This window comes from Antedon bifida, chromosome 7 (genome assembly GCF_963402885.1).
Source record: "Antedon bifida chromosome 7, ecAntBifi1.1, whole genome shotgun sequence".
NCBI lineage: Eukaryota > Metazoa > Echinodermata > Crinoidea > Comatulida > Antedonidae > Antedon > Antedon bifida.
The window spans coordinates 15,138,393-15,152,997 of record NC_136232.1 but is presented as its reverse complement, the minus strand read 5'-3'; the positions used below and the strand labels follow the sequence as shown (position 1 = coordinate 15,152,997).

At 32.1% G+C, this 14,605-nt stretch overlaps 1 protein-coding gene across 1 annotated transcript in view; it reads right to left on the bottom strand.

The window, feature by feature from the left end:
- Positions 1–14,605, bottom strand: part of LOC144849186 (translocation protein SEC63 homolog) — a 41,583-nt gene that overhangs the window by 11,186 nt on the left and 15,792 nt on the right. The window contains exons 12-17 of the mRNA XM_078706220.1: positions 13,747–13,796; positions 13,051–13,145; positions 12,793–12,875; positions 9,339–9,416; positions 7,176–7,334; positions 1,074–1,150 (exon numbers count right to left, since the gene is read on the bottom strand). Of these exons, the coding sequence (XP_078562346.1) occupies positions 1,074–1,150; positions 7,176–7,334; positions 9,339–9,416; positions 12,793–12,875; positions 13,051–13,145; positions 13,747–13,796 (542 nt within the window). The remainder of the gene's footprint in view (positions 1–1,073; positions 1,151–7,175; positions 7,335–9,338; positions 9,417–12,792; positions 12,876–13,050; positions 13,146–13,746; positions 13,797–14,605) is intronic.

Sequence of the window (14,605 nt, the reverse complement as noted above, 5' to 3'; positions counted from 1 at the left end):
CTCGGAGAGCCTGTTAATTATCATGATCTTACAAAGTTATCATGATATATTAGAAACACGTTAAATGCAGAGACGAAATTCATCGGCCACCCACCCAAAAAAGTTACCATTGTTGTTGTTTTGATTTTTTTGACCGCCAGCTTCAACAAGTTGTTTTTGCTTTGATAGTTAAATTTCTTAGGTTTAACCCACTATATCGTTTCGGACATCATACATCAAGTTAGTTAGACGATTAAAGAATGAAATATCGAAATTGGGAGAACAAACCAGAAATTAATGTGAAACAGCCAGGACTATTTCGAAAGCTAGCCTAGACTGTCCAACCCACACTCGATCCACCACTAAGGCATGCACGACCTTACAAAAAGTCTGACACTTCTGCTATTTGCATGCACGCCGCAATTTGCCTTTATTTTGTAAACTTTTGATTTTTAACCACGAAATGGATAATAAAATATCGTTGTGATGCATGTGTAGATGATTTCATATTCTTCAATTTATAGACTTGACGGGGAACCGATTTTTTAAACAAAGCTAATTCCTAAATAGACATTGTAAATTTCTAGGCCGAATTTAAAAAACATGTATTGTACGTAAACGGTGGGGGTAGGGCCTACTTACTAACTATTCTAGACCTATATATGCATATTAAATATTGTTGTCATGAATTTCAGTTTAAAATTAAAGTACTGTAGTGTAATAATAAAATATTCAATGTAGTACAGTTGTGGTGTGATTTAATAGACCAATGTATCATGTGATGTGAAAAAATATGTATAGCCTGGTGAATAAATTCGTCCACGTTCAATCCGTCGTGCAAATAGAGAGTGTACGGTGGAATGTTTGTTTGTGTAAATAAATCACTTACCAACTCCATTTTCAAACAAGATGAGATTTTTATTTTTTTTTATTTTAACACTTCATGGAAATCATCAAAATCATTTGACTAACAAACAAGTATTAATATTAAAAATGTGAATGATAGAAGTGATGGATACTTTATAGGTTCTTAAATAGATATGAAAAACATACATATTAAACATTAGACTAAAAACATTACACATATGACATACCCAGAAATCTTTGATTTATCATCACAATCATCATCATCTCCTTCTGATCCGCATTCAGAGTTCTCTTTTTCTTCTTCCTGTAAAAATATTTTTGAATGTAACAAAATGTTCAGAATAAGATTTTGTAACTGGGACAAATTTTTCCAGAAATAGTAATATATACTATAAAAACCTCTTGTATTGTCCCCAAAAACATGAATAATGAAGATTAATAAAAAAGAAAAACTTTAATACGCCATTCCGCAGTTTTAATAAAGTTAATCACTAATGTAAAAAAAAAAATGTTTTAAAAAAAACAAAATAAACAGTTAAATTCAAAACAAAAACCCATTAGGCTAGGCAATCTAGCATCCGAAGTGGGATAAAATACAAGTTCTATCGCCCAGTGCCATCCCACTCGGACAGGGAAAATATATACCCAGCATCACAGCCGTGGCTTCTTTGATCGTTTATGGTGAGTAGTTAATGTCATTTCATTTAACATAAACTTGTTGTTAAGTTGTTGAGTTAACTCTTTTATATATCCAATTTTGTAACTTTGTCTCATAACATTTACTATGAGTTGTAACTAATTGTTGAGTTGTTTTATATAATGTTGAGGGTGATGATGAGTGAAATATGCACGCCTGCATAGACAATGCATGTTTTGTTATGCAGGAGATCTAAATGATCAGATAAGAGCCGCCCATTTGAACTCAGCTGTGACGTTCCGTACTATGAAAAGGGAAAAAAAACCTTCGATAATTTACGGTGAGTGAGTAGTTAATGTCATCTCGTTCTATTTAACATCCATTTTATTAACAAGTTGTTAACTCTTTTATATTTTATACTACAAGTTTTAATTAATTGTTGAGTTGTTTTATAATGTTGAGAGTATTACACTATAGTTTTCCTAGCTGATGAGTGCAATATGCACGCCTGCATAGAATATGTTTTGTTATGCAGGAGATCTGATCAATAGCCACCTCCCTAACTAAGGATCGAAACAGACATATATCAGCAGTGCCATATCAACTACATTAAACAAAATAATTGGCTTAAATATGCTTTGACTTAATGTAGCCTAAGGCATGTGTTTGGACTTTATAACTAGTTCTCTAATGTTTTTTAAACACGTGTAATTATAAATGATGATGATGGCTGTCCTGGGATATACAAGCCATTTTATTTATTTTTCACGAATTTGATAAAAAACATCATCAACAGAAGTTTACCAAATGCTCTATGATCAGAGAAAGGTACGTGGTCTAATCAGCATCTCTTTATGTATGCCATACCAAAGCTAAAAGTGGTAGCTTTTAACCAGGTACCTATTTTTATGTTCTATATTTCACTGAATGAATTTATTTGCACGAATTGAAAGAGCGCATGCATATTAATATTTTCATCTACTTTTTTTGAGGTGGTCAAGAATGTTTGATTTGCGCAAGTATATTTGGTAATGGAAAATCGGCTTTATGCAAGATGATGCTTTATTGCAAAGAAAACCAATAATATATCGCAATACCCGAATAATTAATTTAAACCACACCAGAGACAGAAGATAGACACTGCCTTACTTACGTGAAATTATTACTGTAAACCGCAAGTGTTTTGATTCATATTTTATACACATAACAACCTAGCTAAATAAAACATTGAACCATCCAAGCATATCTTAGCCTTACTAAACTAGGCCTACTAAGGAGTCTAGCCTAATTAGGCCTAGGCCCTATCAGATAGTCTCGAGATTAGCCTCTACCTAACGAGCTAGGTATAGTAGCCATAGGCATAGTCCGTATAGTAACAGGCTAGGCCTAGTAATAGTAGTATAGGCTGTTTAACTACTGTACTACTAACATTATAGGCCTAGCCTAGGACTATTTAGGCATATCCTATTTTATAAATTCATTAATATTAAATTAAATATCCCAATTCAATTTCTTTGGTTTTTTAATAGGCCTCTAGGAAATAAATGGATGACATTCTCAGTTTTATTGTTAACCAAATGCAAAAAAAATAAATGATTTACCACTTAAAGATGATATGAAAGGATTTTAAAATTTCAAACAAAATATTTTGTATGAATCCTTTAAATGTGAATAAACACAGCAAATTAGATTCAAGATAACTAGTAAAACTGGCCGACAAAATGACACTTTATCTTGATTTTTATGAACGTTCTATATGTACGTACCTAATCGTCAAGTTTAGAGTTTGAAACACCCGTGGTTGTATCCACACACACGCTAATTTATTCAGAAATTGATATGAAGCATTTTAAAATTTCAAACACTGTTCACTTTCTAATGTTACAAAATTCGGTAGCGATAAAAAAGTTAACTAGTAATGTAAAGCAAACATGGCTGCAAATTTTGTTTAAAAATATTTATTTGTTTCGAAGTTATGATCAATTTAAGAATTTCAGGAAATCTCGCGTAACTACGCTACGTGGCTCTGACAGCTTCAGTTAAATGTTTACCAAGTTACAAAATGTTGTAGAGTAAAGTCGCGAATAAAAAGTGGTGGAAAGAAGAATAAACAAGAAATATTTCTTACAAAAAACGCTGCTCGCTTGTTGACATAACAAAAATATTTTTTATTTCAAATTTTGAAATTGTTGAATGTGTCATTTTATTTTCACATAATAGTTATTCACGTTAACCAAACAATTATTTACCTGAAAAAAAACTTAAATTGTCAGACAATGTTTTTTGGGTTATAATTAAATGTTTCTTTTCTCTTTTTATAAGTGAATACACATTATGTTTTTGTTATAGAAGTGAATAACTTTTGTATTTGAAGTAAAATACAACAATAATTCATACTTTGATGTCATAATTGTGCAATTGAAATTGAAAAATAAAAAATACTGAATCTATAAAAGATGATGTGCTTATTAAATAATTTAAATAAAAATGATGTCTAAATAATATTACTTTATTTTACTAAACAGACTCAATTTCTGTCACTTTAGTTTATTTTATTGCTAAGGTAAAGTCTGGGGGTCACTTCATCAAGCCTATATGCATCAAGTGTGAACATGTATCCTATTTATTACAAACAAAAACTTGACTATTATATGGACTGTTTTGATAATAATTCAATGATTATCTGACAGCGAATTACAGTATTATATCGGTCTAGATTGACAGTCAAATGGTATTGTAAATACCAGCCTAGACAGCCAAAATAATGTTTGGATTATTTGACAGTGAGTTATTATAATAATGGCCTAGGTTGACAGCAAGAACAAAGTCATTATTTATTGAACAAGATTTTACAGATTACTGTCTACATGCATCTATATAATACTGTATTATTAGCAAATGTTTTCATAGAGTCTCTTCTCCCAGACTTGCTTTGGAATTTGTAATTTAAGCATGACCCCGACCCCGACCCAGTTTACAAATTATCAAAAACATCAGCCTCTAGAACTATAACTGCTGTTTGCTTATAGCTTCTGAATGAGTAGTCCTCATGTATGTAGCTGGCTAAAGCAGCAGCGTGAAAAAAAAAAGAAACACTACAATTACAACGGCTTATCCGCTTGAGGCAGATAACCATCTAGCCTAGGCCTACAGTAAGTAATACATAATAATTGTGGGAGCCATAAACACAATTACCATAAAAAAAAAAAATACCATAAAAACCCCAGTGGTCTAAAGGTTAAGAAAAATCTGCATATCAAGCAAACTGTTCCGGTTTCGAATTTCGATTTTAGCGACTTTTCCATCTTTATCGTTTTGAATTTTTCTGTACCTGTGATGAGTATATGTATAATATGTATATATATATTTAATTTAATAGATATACAAATATTTTAATATTGATGTATAAAGTTATTTTAAGTCTTTTTATTGGTATAGATATATATATATATATATATATAAAAGTTTTACATCCGGGTATGAAGCGTCTCACATACACACAGAGCCAAAATACTATTTTTGCACAGTGTATGGACTCTAACCTTACGGTTTTCATTAAATACATCATTCCATCCTATCCATTCTAAATACCTTATTTTTCAAACTTTTGCATTCTTCTTACTCATCTCATTCATTTTTGTCTTGGTGAAAAGGGAGGGTATTTTATATTCCTCCCCTGAGTTTATAGCCTCTCTACCCGAACACGAACACGAGCTTTATAGAATAATTACAACTGTACAACAAAGTATGTTTTTAATCAATTTTTATCGTCTTTTATTAGGCATTTTGTTAATTATTTTATATATTTAAATTACTTTTTTTAAATGTAAAATAATGAATGCAATGTTTTTATTACAATTACTTTTAACATTGTAAGACATAAACGAGAGGAAAAAATATGTTTAAAAAATATAATATTTATAACAGAGTATGATAATAAAAGTGGGACGAACCAACACAAGACAAAAAAAAAAATAAAATAAATACAATTTTGAATGTTGATAAACTAAAACCAAAAATATACATGTACCATTCACCTCCTCGCTTCAAATAATATATATAATAGGGTTTGTGGTAGATCCATCTGCAGTAGCATCGCTGCCTCTCTTATGGATTCTGGCTAGGCTAGGCCTACTCGCTCCTACTCTCGCTCCTTCCTCTAGCTAGCCTATTATACAGTGGTAAAGAAAAGTAGGACCAGTTCCTTGGTCTATATTTATGCGATCGGAAAATTAAATGGAGTCTACACAAAAAGAAAAATTGTATCTAGCGCATGCGCATTATTGGTTCGTGTACATAGCTTGTATAGGCTTGTACAAGCTAGCTGGTATAGGCTAGGCTGAATATTTCTGTAAAAATGAGCATAAAAAACAAATTAAAAAAATCGATTTTCAAAAAAAGTTGCAGGAAATATTGATTTTAATGATTTACGATGCATTAATCATTTACAAATGAAACTGCCAAGCTGATGACGATCAACCCCAAAATTCCAATCTCCTCTGTAGAAAACATTCTGCTTGTGACGTCACAATCAGATTTTTTTTCCATTTCTTAGGGCTGTTTACTATGCTTTATCATCATCTCCGAAATGTACTATTACAGTCAGCAGTATGTGACATTATATACTTGTTGAAGACATAACATGAAACTTTTTTTTTTATTAAATAAATATATCGCTTATATACAGACGGTATTCTTTCCATGTATTGGAATGTACTCTATTCGGTTAAAAGGAATGACATAAAAAATACAGTAAAATGTAATGCATTTGTCATGACGGTATGCATGATCAGAATGTTGATCGTTGTGTCTGAACACCTTGACTTTTAACGCCACGGATTACCGTACGTCTTGCGTTAGATAACAAACCCAACGCCGTGAGTCTGAACATACCTTAAGAAAACAGTTAAAACAATTTCACCAGCACCAAAACTTGATTTGCTACAGGTATAACGCTGTTATTTCAAAGTTCGGAACGTCCATTATTACTACGGAAATTCGGACTAATATTTCAGACGAAAATTAAGATAAATAGGGTACTACACGGAAATACAAAACTATACGCAAAATTATGATTTGTTCTTAGGTTATGGAAAACCTCCGGTCGGCAAAACGCATTAATAACAAATCCACATATGACAGGTTTTTCCCGAACACAATGTGTGTTGGCCTTCTTTCGAACCTCTCATATCTATAAAAAAAAATATGTGCTGACCACCGATACATTGTGCGTGGTATTGGTGACTCTGGTGGTTACATTTTATCATGCAATCTGCCAATTTACAAATATTCTCTTCCAGTCATGGCCTAACATTATATATGGATATTTTATACGTTGAAATGGGATCTAAATTTCAATTTAGTGGCAGAAAAAACATTTAGTATGAAATTTAGGGTGTTGCCAGGGCCACTAGGCCAACACCGCTGCGTCCGCCACTGCAAACCAACTTTTTTTAAATAATATATATATATATATATATACTGTAGTGAATTTAATATGAAATATATATGGTTGATATGGTGAATTCGCAAAATGCTGCCTTGATGACGTCATAGTTGAGTGATCTCGCTTATGGCCAAGTTTTTTTTATGATAAAGATATTGTAAACATTTGAAATCATTGAGATTTAATTTTTTTAAATTGGTACACTTATTACTAGAAATCTTTGCTTTCTTAATAGATTTTACATACCTTAGAAGACACTGGAGATACTATGCCATTTTGCTTCTCTTTACTTAATAAAGCTTTTTTGACTTTCTGCTTTTTCTTAGCATTTCCTCCTCCGCTTTTTTTCTTATGCACTTTCTTCTTCTGCTTTTCCCAAACTTTAGGTTTAACTTTTGCTTCAAGCTAAATAAATAAATCAGTAGGTTCATTTAAGCTTCTGGTTACCATATAGGTTCTATCTGAGAATACACATTTTTGTAACCAATGTATTGATCAATTTGTCCCAATCACAAACCGACTAAAGGAGCCTGTATTTATAAAACACACATATATACATTCATCACAACGTTTTGTAGCATATATTCCATCGTGATGTCATCGCACTGTCAAGATTTTGATCAAATATTTTTGTACTTGTAATATTTAGCTGAAAGTCTATTGTAGCCATTAATAATAAAAAACATTTCTTCTAATTACTGCAATAAAGCAGCGAAAGGTCGCATGCAGAAAGGCCAACATACGAACAGATAATATTGTATTACAAGTACCTAGATTTTGTTTTGGTCACATGGCATGCCACACAATATATGCGAGAAGTGTTTTTTGAGTATTATTCAGTTGAATAAAATAGTTACTTATATATATATCTTCAAATAATCTAAATAATATATATAAATGAATTCATAATAAAGGAAAATTTGATGTAGAACCTATACACAATAACAACATGGCGTCGATTACGGAACACACATTTTTTTCTGAGGGTTCCAATCAAATATTGTTTCCACCATGAAAGCAGTGTGGTGGCAGGAAGGGGAGTATCACCACCCGAAAGAGGACAAATTGCCATCCAACTTTTCTAAACCAGATTTCCGCAGATTACGAATCTGGAAGGTAATTGATCAGAATAGGAAGCGTTTTCGAGATATAAGAGCTCAAAGTTCAAAATTTACCAATTACAACAGTGTATTATATGTATGTATTATAACCAATTTATTGAAACACAATTTGGTCTTTTCTTACATTTTTAGGATTATAGGTATCTATTCAATCACCTTATGAAAAAAAAAAATCCTTCGTGATTAGTAGTCACACAAAAATAAAGAACTTGAGAAAATTATTCTGTAGAGTATACAGAGTGTAAACAGCTTAATTCACCAAATCTACCCAACCAGAATATCTTTGAAGAACACCAGTGACTGATAAAACATATTCCCTGTTTTTATCCAAATTAGATTTGTTACAAAATGAGTGTCTAAAAATGCAAATAAACGGAAATCCAAAAATCCAACTTGCTGGTGCAATCAGACATCACCCTGCTAAAAAAATAATTGAAGCATTGACTTATAAAATGTTTTTCGTCTTGTATTATATACATACAATTACAACCCCAAGACCTTAATTTAGCAAGGAAAAAGTTATACTCTTCCCTGATTTAGCAGATCGAAAAGGATATTATTGTTGAATATGTGCTGTGAAAAGAAAGTACATTTCTGGGCATAACAAGAACATTATTATCTGTATATAATTCTTTACGTTAAACCATTCATGAATACGTACTTCTGCTTTTCATGTAAAATGAGCTGATCATACCGTATATACTTTAAAACCCAACATCTTCGCGGCCATAAATTTTCGTGATCTTACATTTCCAAATATTTCGTGACCTTTTATTTTCACGATTTAAGTTTCTTGTCGTCTACAATATGTATTTCACCTCTATGATGAACGTCAAACAATGGAATAGCGTTAGTAAAATGACCGAATACGTGATTAATGTACCAAATTATTGTTTGTGTCTACAAACCGGATCATGCAGCGGGGAACCTCCACACACACACCATTGGGGTGTGAGGCAATGATATTTTTGCAGTTTACTACACACATGAAATAATTACTTATACATTAGAGCGTATTAAATGATTTAATGGACAAAGGATTCGTCAAGCAAGTACACGTTTTTAAAATAACTTGTCCTCCGAAAATACGCTTCCCTGCACAGTATTGTTGTCATCGATCCAAGATATCTTTCGTTTCTTGAAATAGGTGTATTTCTCTTAAATATGTTATTGCTCAAACTATCCTTTCACAATTCTCTTTCCACTTTTCGCGAAAACATCACAATTTTGCAATGTCTTATAAATACAGGCTCCCAAAATTGAAAGATAAAAAGGGAGGAAAACTTACATTTCCAGATCTCTCCTCCATTTCCTCTACATTAGCTTCTTGATTTTCAACTTCAACATTACCTTCTTCAACATGGGCCTAGAACAGAACAGAATATAATGAATAGCGTTAAACACAACGAAAATAACATAGCGTTTTCAGAGGATTTCAGGACACCATATTAATTTAAAAATTGTAATTCCGGAACGTAGCGTCGTATGAAAAAAAAAATGACTAAAATGTTCCTTGAAGATTGGCCTACAATACTGAATGATGGTTTTGATTGCATAAACAGAAAAAAGACACAATGTTAACATAGGCACACTGTCCATACAGTTTTATCGCGGTGCCTATGCTTATACACTGTGTTTTCTTCAACATTACCCTCTTCAGACCAATAAAAGACATTTCTGCCATGTCGTAAGGTAATCCACAGATTAAAATACAAAAATATCTATCTATCTAATATTATAATAGCACTAAGCCAAAATTTGTTCCTCTATCTCCTCCAAAACCGCAAGTCTGATACTAGCACCATTCCGGCTAGGGCACCTTTTTATTCCCCTTTATCCATTAGTCTATATTAGAAGTCATGTATTGTTTGCTTTTTATTTATATTTATATTTCAAAATGGAGAAATCGAAAAATTAAGAAATGAATACACTTTATAGACCGTCATTTTTTAAAAAATTTTTAAATTAACTTTTTATACACAAGATTTACAACGGTTTTAAAATTGTTAATATAACGTTCTTAAATTGAGATCATCATCATTAAGATATTTACTTCAATAATTTGCAATAATCTGCAATACGCCTAGTCTTTCCACAATACATTAAGTTTTAGTTTAAGTTACGTGTGCTCTTTTATTTTTTTGTTGTACTAACAAGTTTTATGTGAATGATGTACAGTAAAACTCTATATAATTTTATAATTGTTATGTATGTAGTGTATCAAACGACACATTTCCAATTGTATGTATTGTGTATGTAATTGGACAATAAAAGTTTTTTGAATTTTGAATTTTGAAACCTCAAATTTCTTTGAAAAATGTGTTTTTTAGACAAGTTTCTTTGCAACTACCAAACACTGCATTTGGTATTTCTCGGCCATTTTCATTCATCACAATTAGGTCACTCAGGTAATTAGCAATACGAGACATTAGCACATGTGATCAGCGCAGCTGCTGCAGTTATAGAGTAAATCAGCAGTGCTGCCGTCCGTGCGCCATTTCAAACTAGAATAGAATATTAGATGGACAATTCAGAAAGTAAGGACTAAAATAGTGATACGAACAGTGGAAACAGTAATAATGATTATTCAGTCAGTAGTACTAGATTAAATACATTTTTGTTTATATATTGTATATTTTAAGTTTGAGTGTAACAATATTATTTGTACACTTCATTTCCTACTGGATAGGTTTACAAAATATCTTTTCTCTACACCACCAAACTTCAAGCATAGCCCAGAACATCATCATATCTCCTTAACAAAACTTTTTAGGCTCTGAATTTAATTTCTAGTTACTTATTTTGTCTGATGCAATCGTAGAATATATAAAAAATAAAGTTGAGCACATAAGGAACCTATAACCTATAACAAAGTGACAACAATGACATTCAGAATGACAACACTAAACAATAATCATTACTATTTATACTTTGCAGTGTAAATACGATACTAATTTATATCAGATCGTATACACTTGTGAGATTGTACTGTTTTTATTTTCAATTTCTATACATCAAAAAGGATCCTAGAAATCACCCAGAATGTGTTTGAGAGGGGGGAGGGGAGATCCAGGGGAAGGGGATTTAAGGGGTTTTGACACAACCTTTCCGCCCAGCTATTTGTCAGTTTTTGTTTTTTTGTTATGTATTGACACACCATCGATAAGATTGGCCAAAATGGTCTGATATGACATTGTTTTGTCAGTTTTTGTTTTTTTTAATGTATTGACACACTAGATTTGTATCAATTTTGGTCCATGGCTAGGGGATGAAATTAACATGTTTGGGAGGCGGTGACTTTAAGGTGGTCTGACATGACCTTTCCAACCTGATGTTTTGTCAGTTTTTGTTTTTTGTTATGTATTGAGATGGGGTGATATTAACGTGTTTGGCATGACCTTTCCATAATTGAAAATTGAAATGTAAAAAATTATAGACAATTATTAAGAAAATTTCTGTAGATTGTTTGATATTAAACACAAAAATATATTGTGTAAAACCATAATGAAATTGAATAAGGGACGTGGGTGTGCCGGGTTAGAGGCTCTGACATGACCGTTACAAACTGGTATTTTGCCAGTTTCTGACTTTTTTGTATGTGATGACGTACTATATGTTTTTATATACTAAGGGCAGCTGACACGACCTTTCCGACCTGATATTTTGTTTTGGTTTTTTTGTTATGTTTGTAAAATTTTGGTTCATGGGTCAGATGGGGTGAAATCAACCGTTTTGGGGGGGATTTTCGACCCCCAGGGTCAGGCTGACAAACTTCTTTTTACAATGTTTTTGGCAGTATTAACAACATTAAGGGGTCAACCCTGAAATGGGTGAAAACATATGTTACAGGCTCCCAGACTAAAAGAAGAATACGAAAAAAAAATCACAAGGGTTATCCGCAACTCAATTATAACCAAAAAAGAACCTGATAACAAGGGGTTATCCGCCAAGTGCGGATAACCAATTAAAGTCTGGCAAATAATAGGGAGTAATAAATATAATCTCATTTTCAAGATTGATAAAAACAACAAGCCAACAACTAATGTACTTTACCAGGGAAGAGTGAAATTACATGCAAAACTCACGAGCTGTCAAGGCGTGTTAATACAATTAAATTGCTATTGTCCTCTATTGCTTTTTTAGTCCCACATGTGCGGCATTGCCAATTACTGAATATGCTGTCACCAACCTTTTGAGGGCGCCTCATTGTTGCCTGTGGAAGCTTATTTTGCTCTCCTTTCTTTTTATCTATTTTTTACTATATTTTTACATCTTGACTTTGTTTTGCGCCACGTTTTGTGGATTTCTGTTGTTTAGATGCTTATTATCATGGAGATCATAAATGTTTCAAAGAATACAAATTAGAAGTTTATTTAACTATTTTATATTCATTTCCTAGGCTAACTAAGACCAAGTGCTGGCTAGCCTGGAGCGGCTCCTCGACGTCACCACTGTAGCGATCACGGACACGACGGAAAAAAATGTCTGGGCATGCGCAAAGCAATTACTTCATCTTGAGTGCACATCCGTTGATTATGTAATCGAAGCGGTGGTGCCATGTGTTGTAACGTTTGAAGTAAGGTTCGAGAGTTTTCTATGTAATTTCATTCTTCCCTGGTCATTCACCCCTCACTCTACAGTTCATAATGGGTGGTTATTGCCCAGGTGGTTATTGTCTTACATTCGAAAAAAAGCACTAAAGATATAAAGTTTCATCTTTGGGGTAATAAAAAATTACCAACCTCTAAATTATTCCTTTCCAGTCGGACCACAACAGTTACATAGCAACCTTCAGTGACAGTTGATGTGTCTTCATCATCACGCACTATGATTTAAAAAAGTATTATTGTTGTAATATAACATGTTATTAACAGGGAAGAGTTATCTTTTTTTTTAAAAAGACAGTTTAAATTACATTTGTTGGTCTAGCTGAATTAAACCTCTATTCAATATCACTCACAGAAAAATATGAGTGGTAATTAATTGTTTGTTAACACTACCTTCAATATCATATTCAACACTTATAAAAGGCAGCTGTAAGCAAACATTCTCTACATCATTATATTCATTGTCACTCATATGGGTGAGCATTTGTCTGTAAAGAAAATACATAAAGATAAGTTACAAAAAAAAAATATTTTATAATACTATAAAATATATACTACTTGATTACATACAGTATTCATGGACATACAGAAGCAAGGTAAAAACTGAACATTTTGAAAACTAGATCGTTTTGCTGTATTTTGGAACGTTTTTTTAATGAAATTATTTGCATATTATATATATATATATATATATTTAACTTGTACTACTAATTTGCATACTTTCGAGGTGACAGAGTGACAAAGGTGTGATGCTCAAATTTTGATCTCCTCATCATATGTGACCATATAAAAAAATAAGAAAAAATCTCTTTTGCAATTTGTTTCACTTTGGGCTGTTTTTTTAGATAGATTGCCTAGCCTACAGCCATGTAGTAGCTAAACGTTCTTCAATGGGATGAAAATCCTCCTTTTTAAATTTATCTGGTCAATGATGACATCATATCATCTGATAAGCAAAATTTTTACATGAATTCATATCTATAGTTAAACACATGGCGGTCACATTTCATTATGATGATCTATAACAGTTTTTCTTTCAACACAAAAGTTATGATAACTCAAAAAAGAGGAGATAACCAATTATTTTACCTTCGTTCACTGTTGCTCATCTTTGCAAAACTGGTCAAAGTTTTGATTTTCTAGAGAAAAAAAAGAGGAATTTTTAAAATTGTTAATAAGAAAAAAAAACTATGCAAATTAGTGTAATCTACAATGGTAAATAAACATTTTAAACTCAACATTATCTCGTCACTTTGACGAGTTAGTTATCCGCACAACAAATATATGTATGCGCAAAGAAAAAGATTAGGCCATTATGACCTGAAGAAAATAATATGTTGTTCAGGGGCAACAATTTCGCCCCAAAATAAATCTAGAAAGGTCAAAGGGTCTCACCCAGAATTCACAGTTCAAAAAATTGTAAATACACGTTGTAAACTTGGCATAAACATGTAGATTATACTAACAAATAAAGTGGTTTATGAATTGAAACTCTGGAAACAGGTATATTTATTTTATCTGATTGGTCATCAAGTTTCAAAACCATTACAATTTCGACGAATAAATGTGTTTTTGAAAGAATTAGTAGGCCTAGCCTAGGTAGTACCAAGCTTTAAAAAGTAATTTTTATGTAAAGTATGTCTTGACAAATGGCGGGCGTACAAAGAGCAACATACCATTATCTGACAATTATTCAATGAAGAAATCGTACACAATAACAAACAATGAACAGAACAGAATGAATATCCAGAATAAAGAAAGATTTCTATCTATATGTATCTAGATTTCAAACAGAAATCGAAATGCAGCCTGGAATACTAAACATAAAATAACTAGAGACTTGGGGCAAGTCTAGTGATGACACTACTTTTGCTCTGTTATGTCTTCGTACTACACCTGAAGCAGGAATATACGATTTTTAAATACAACTCAATTTTGGATTTACTTT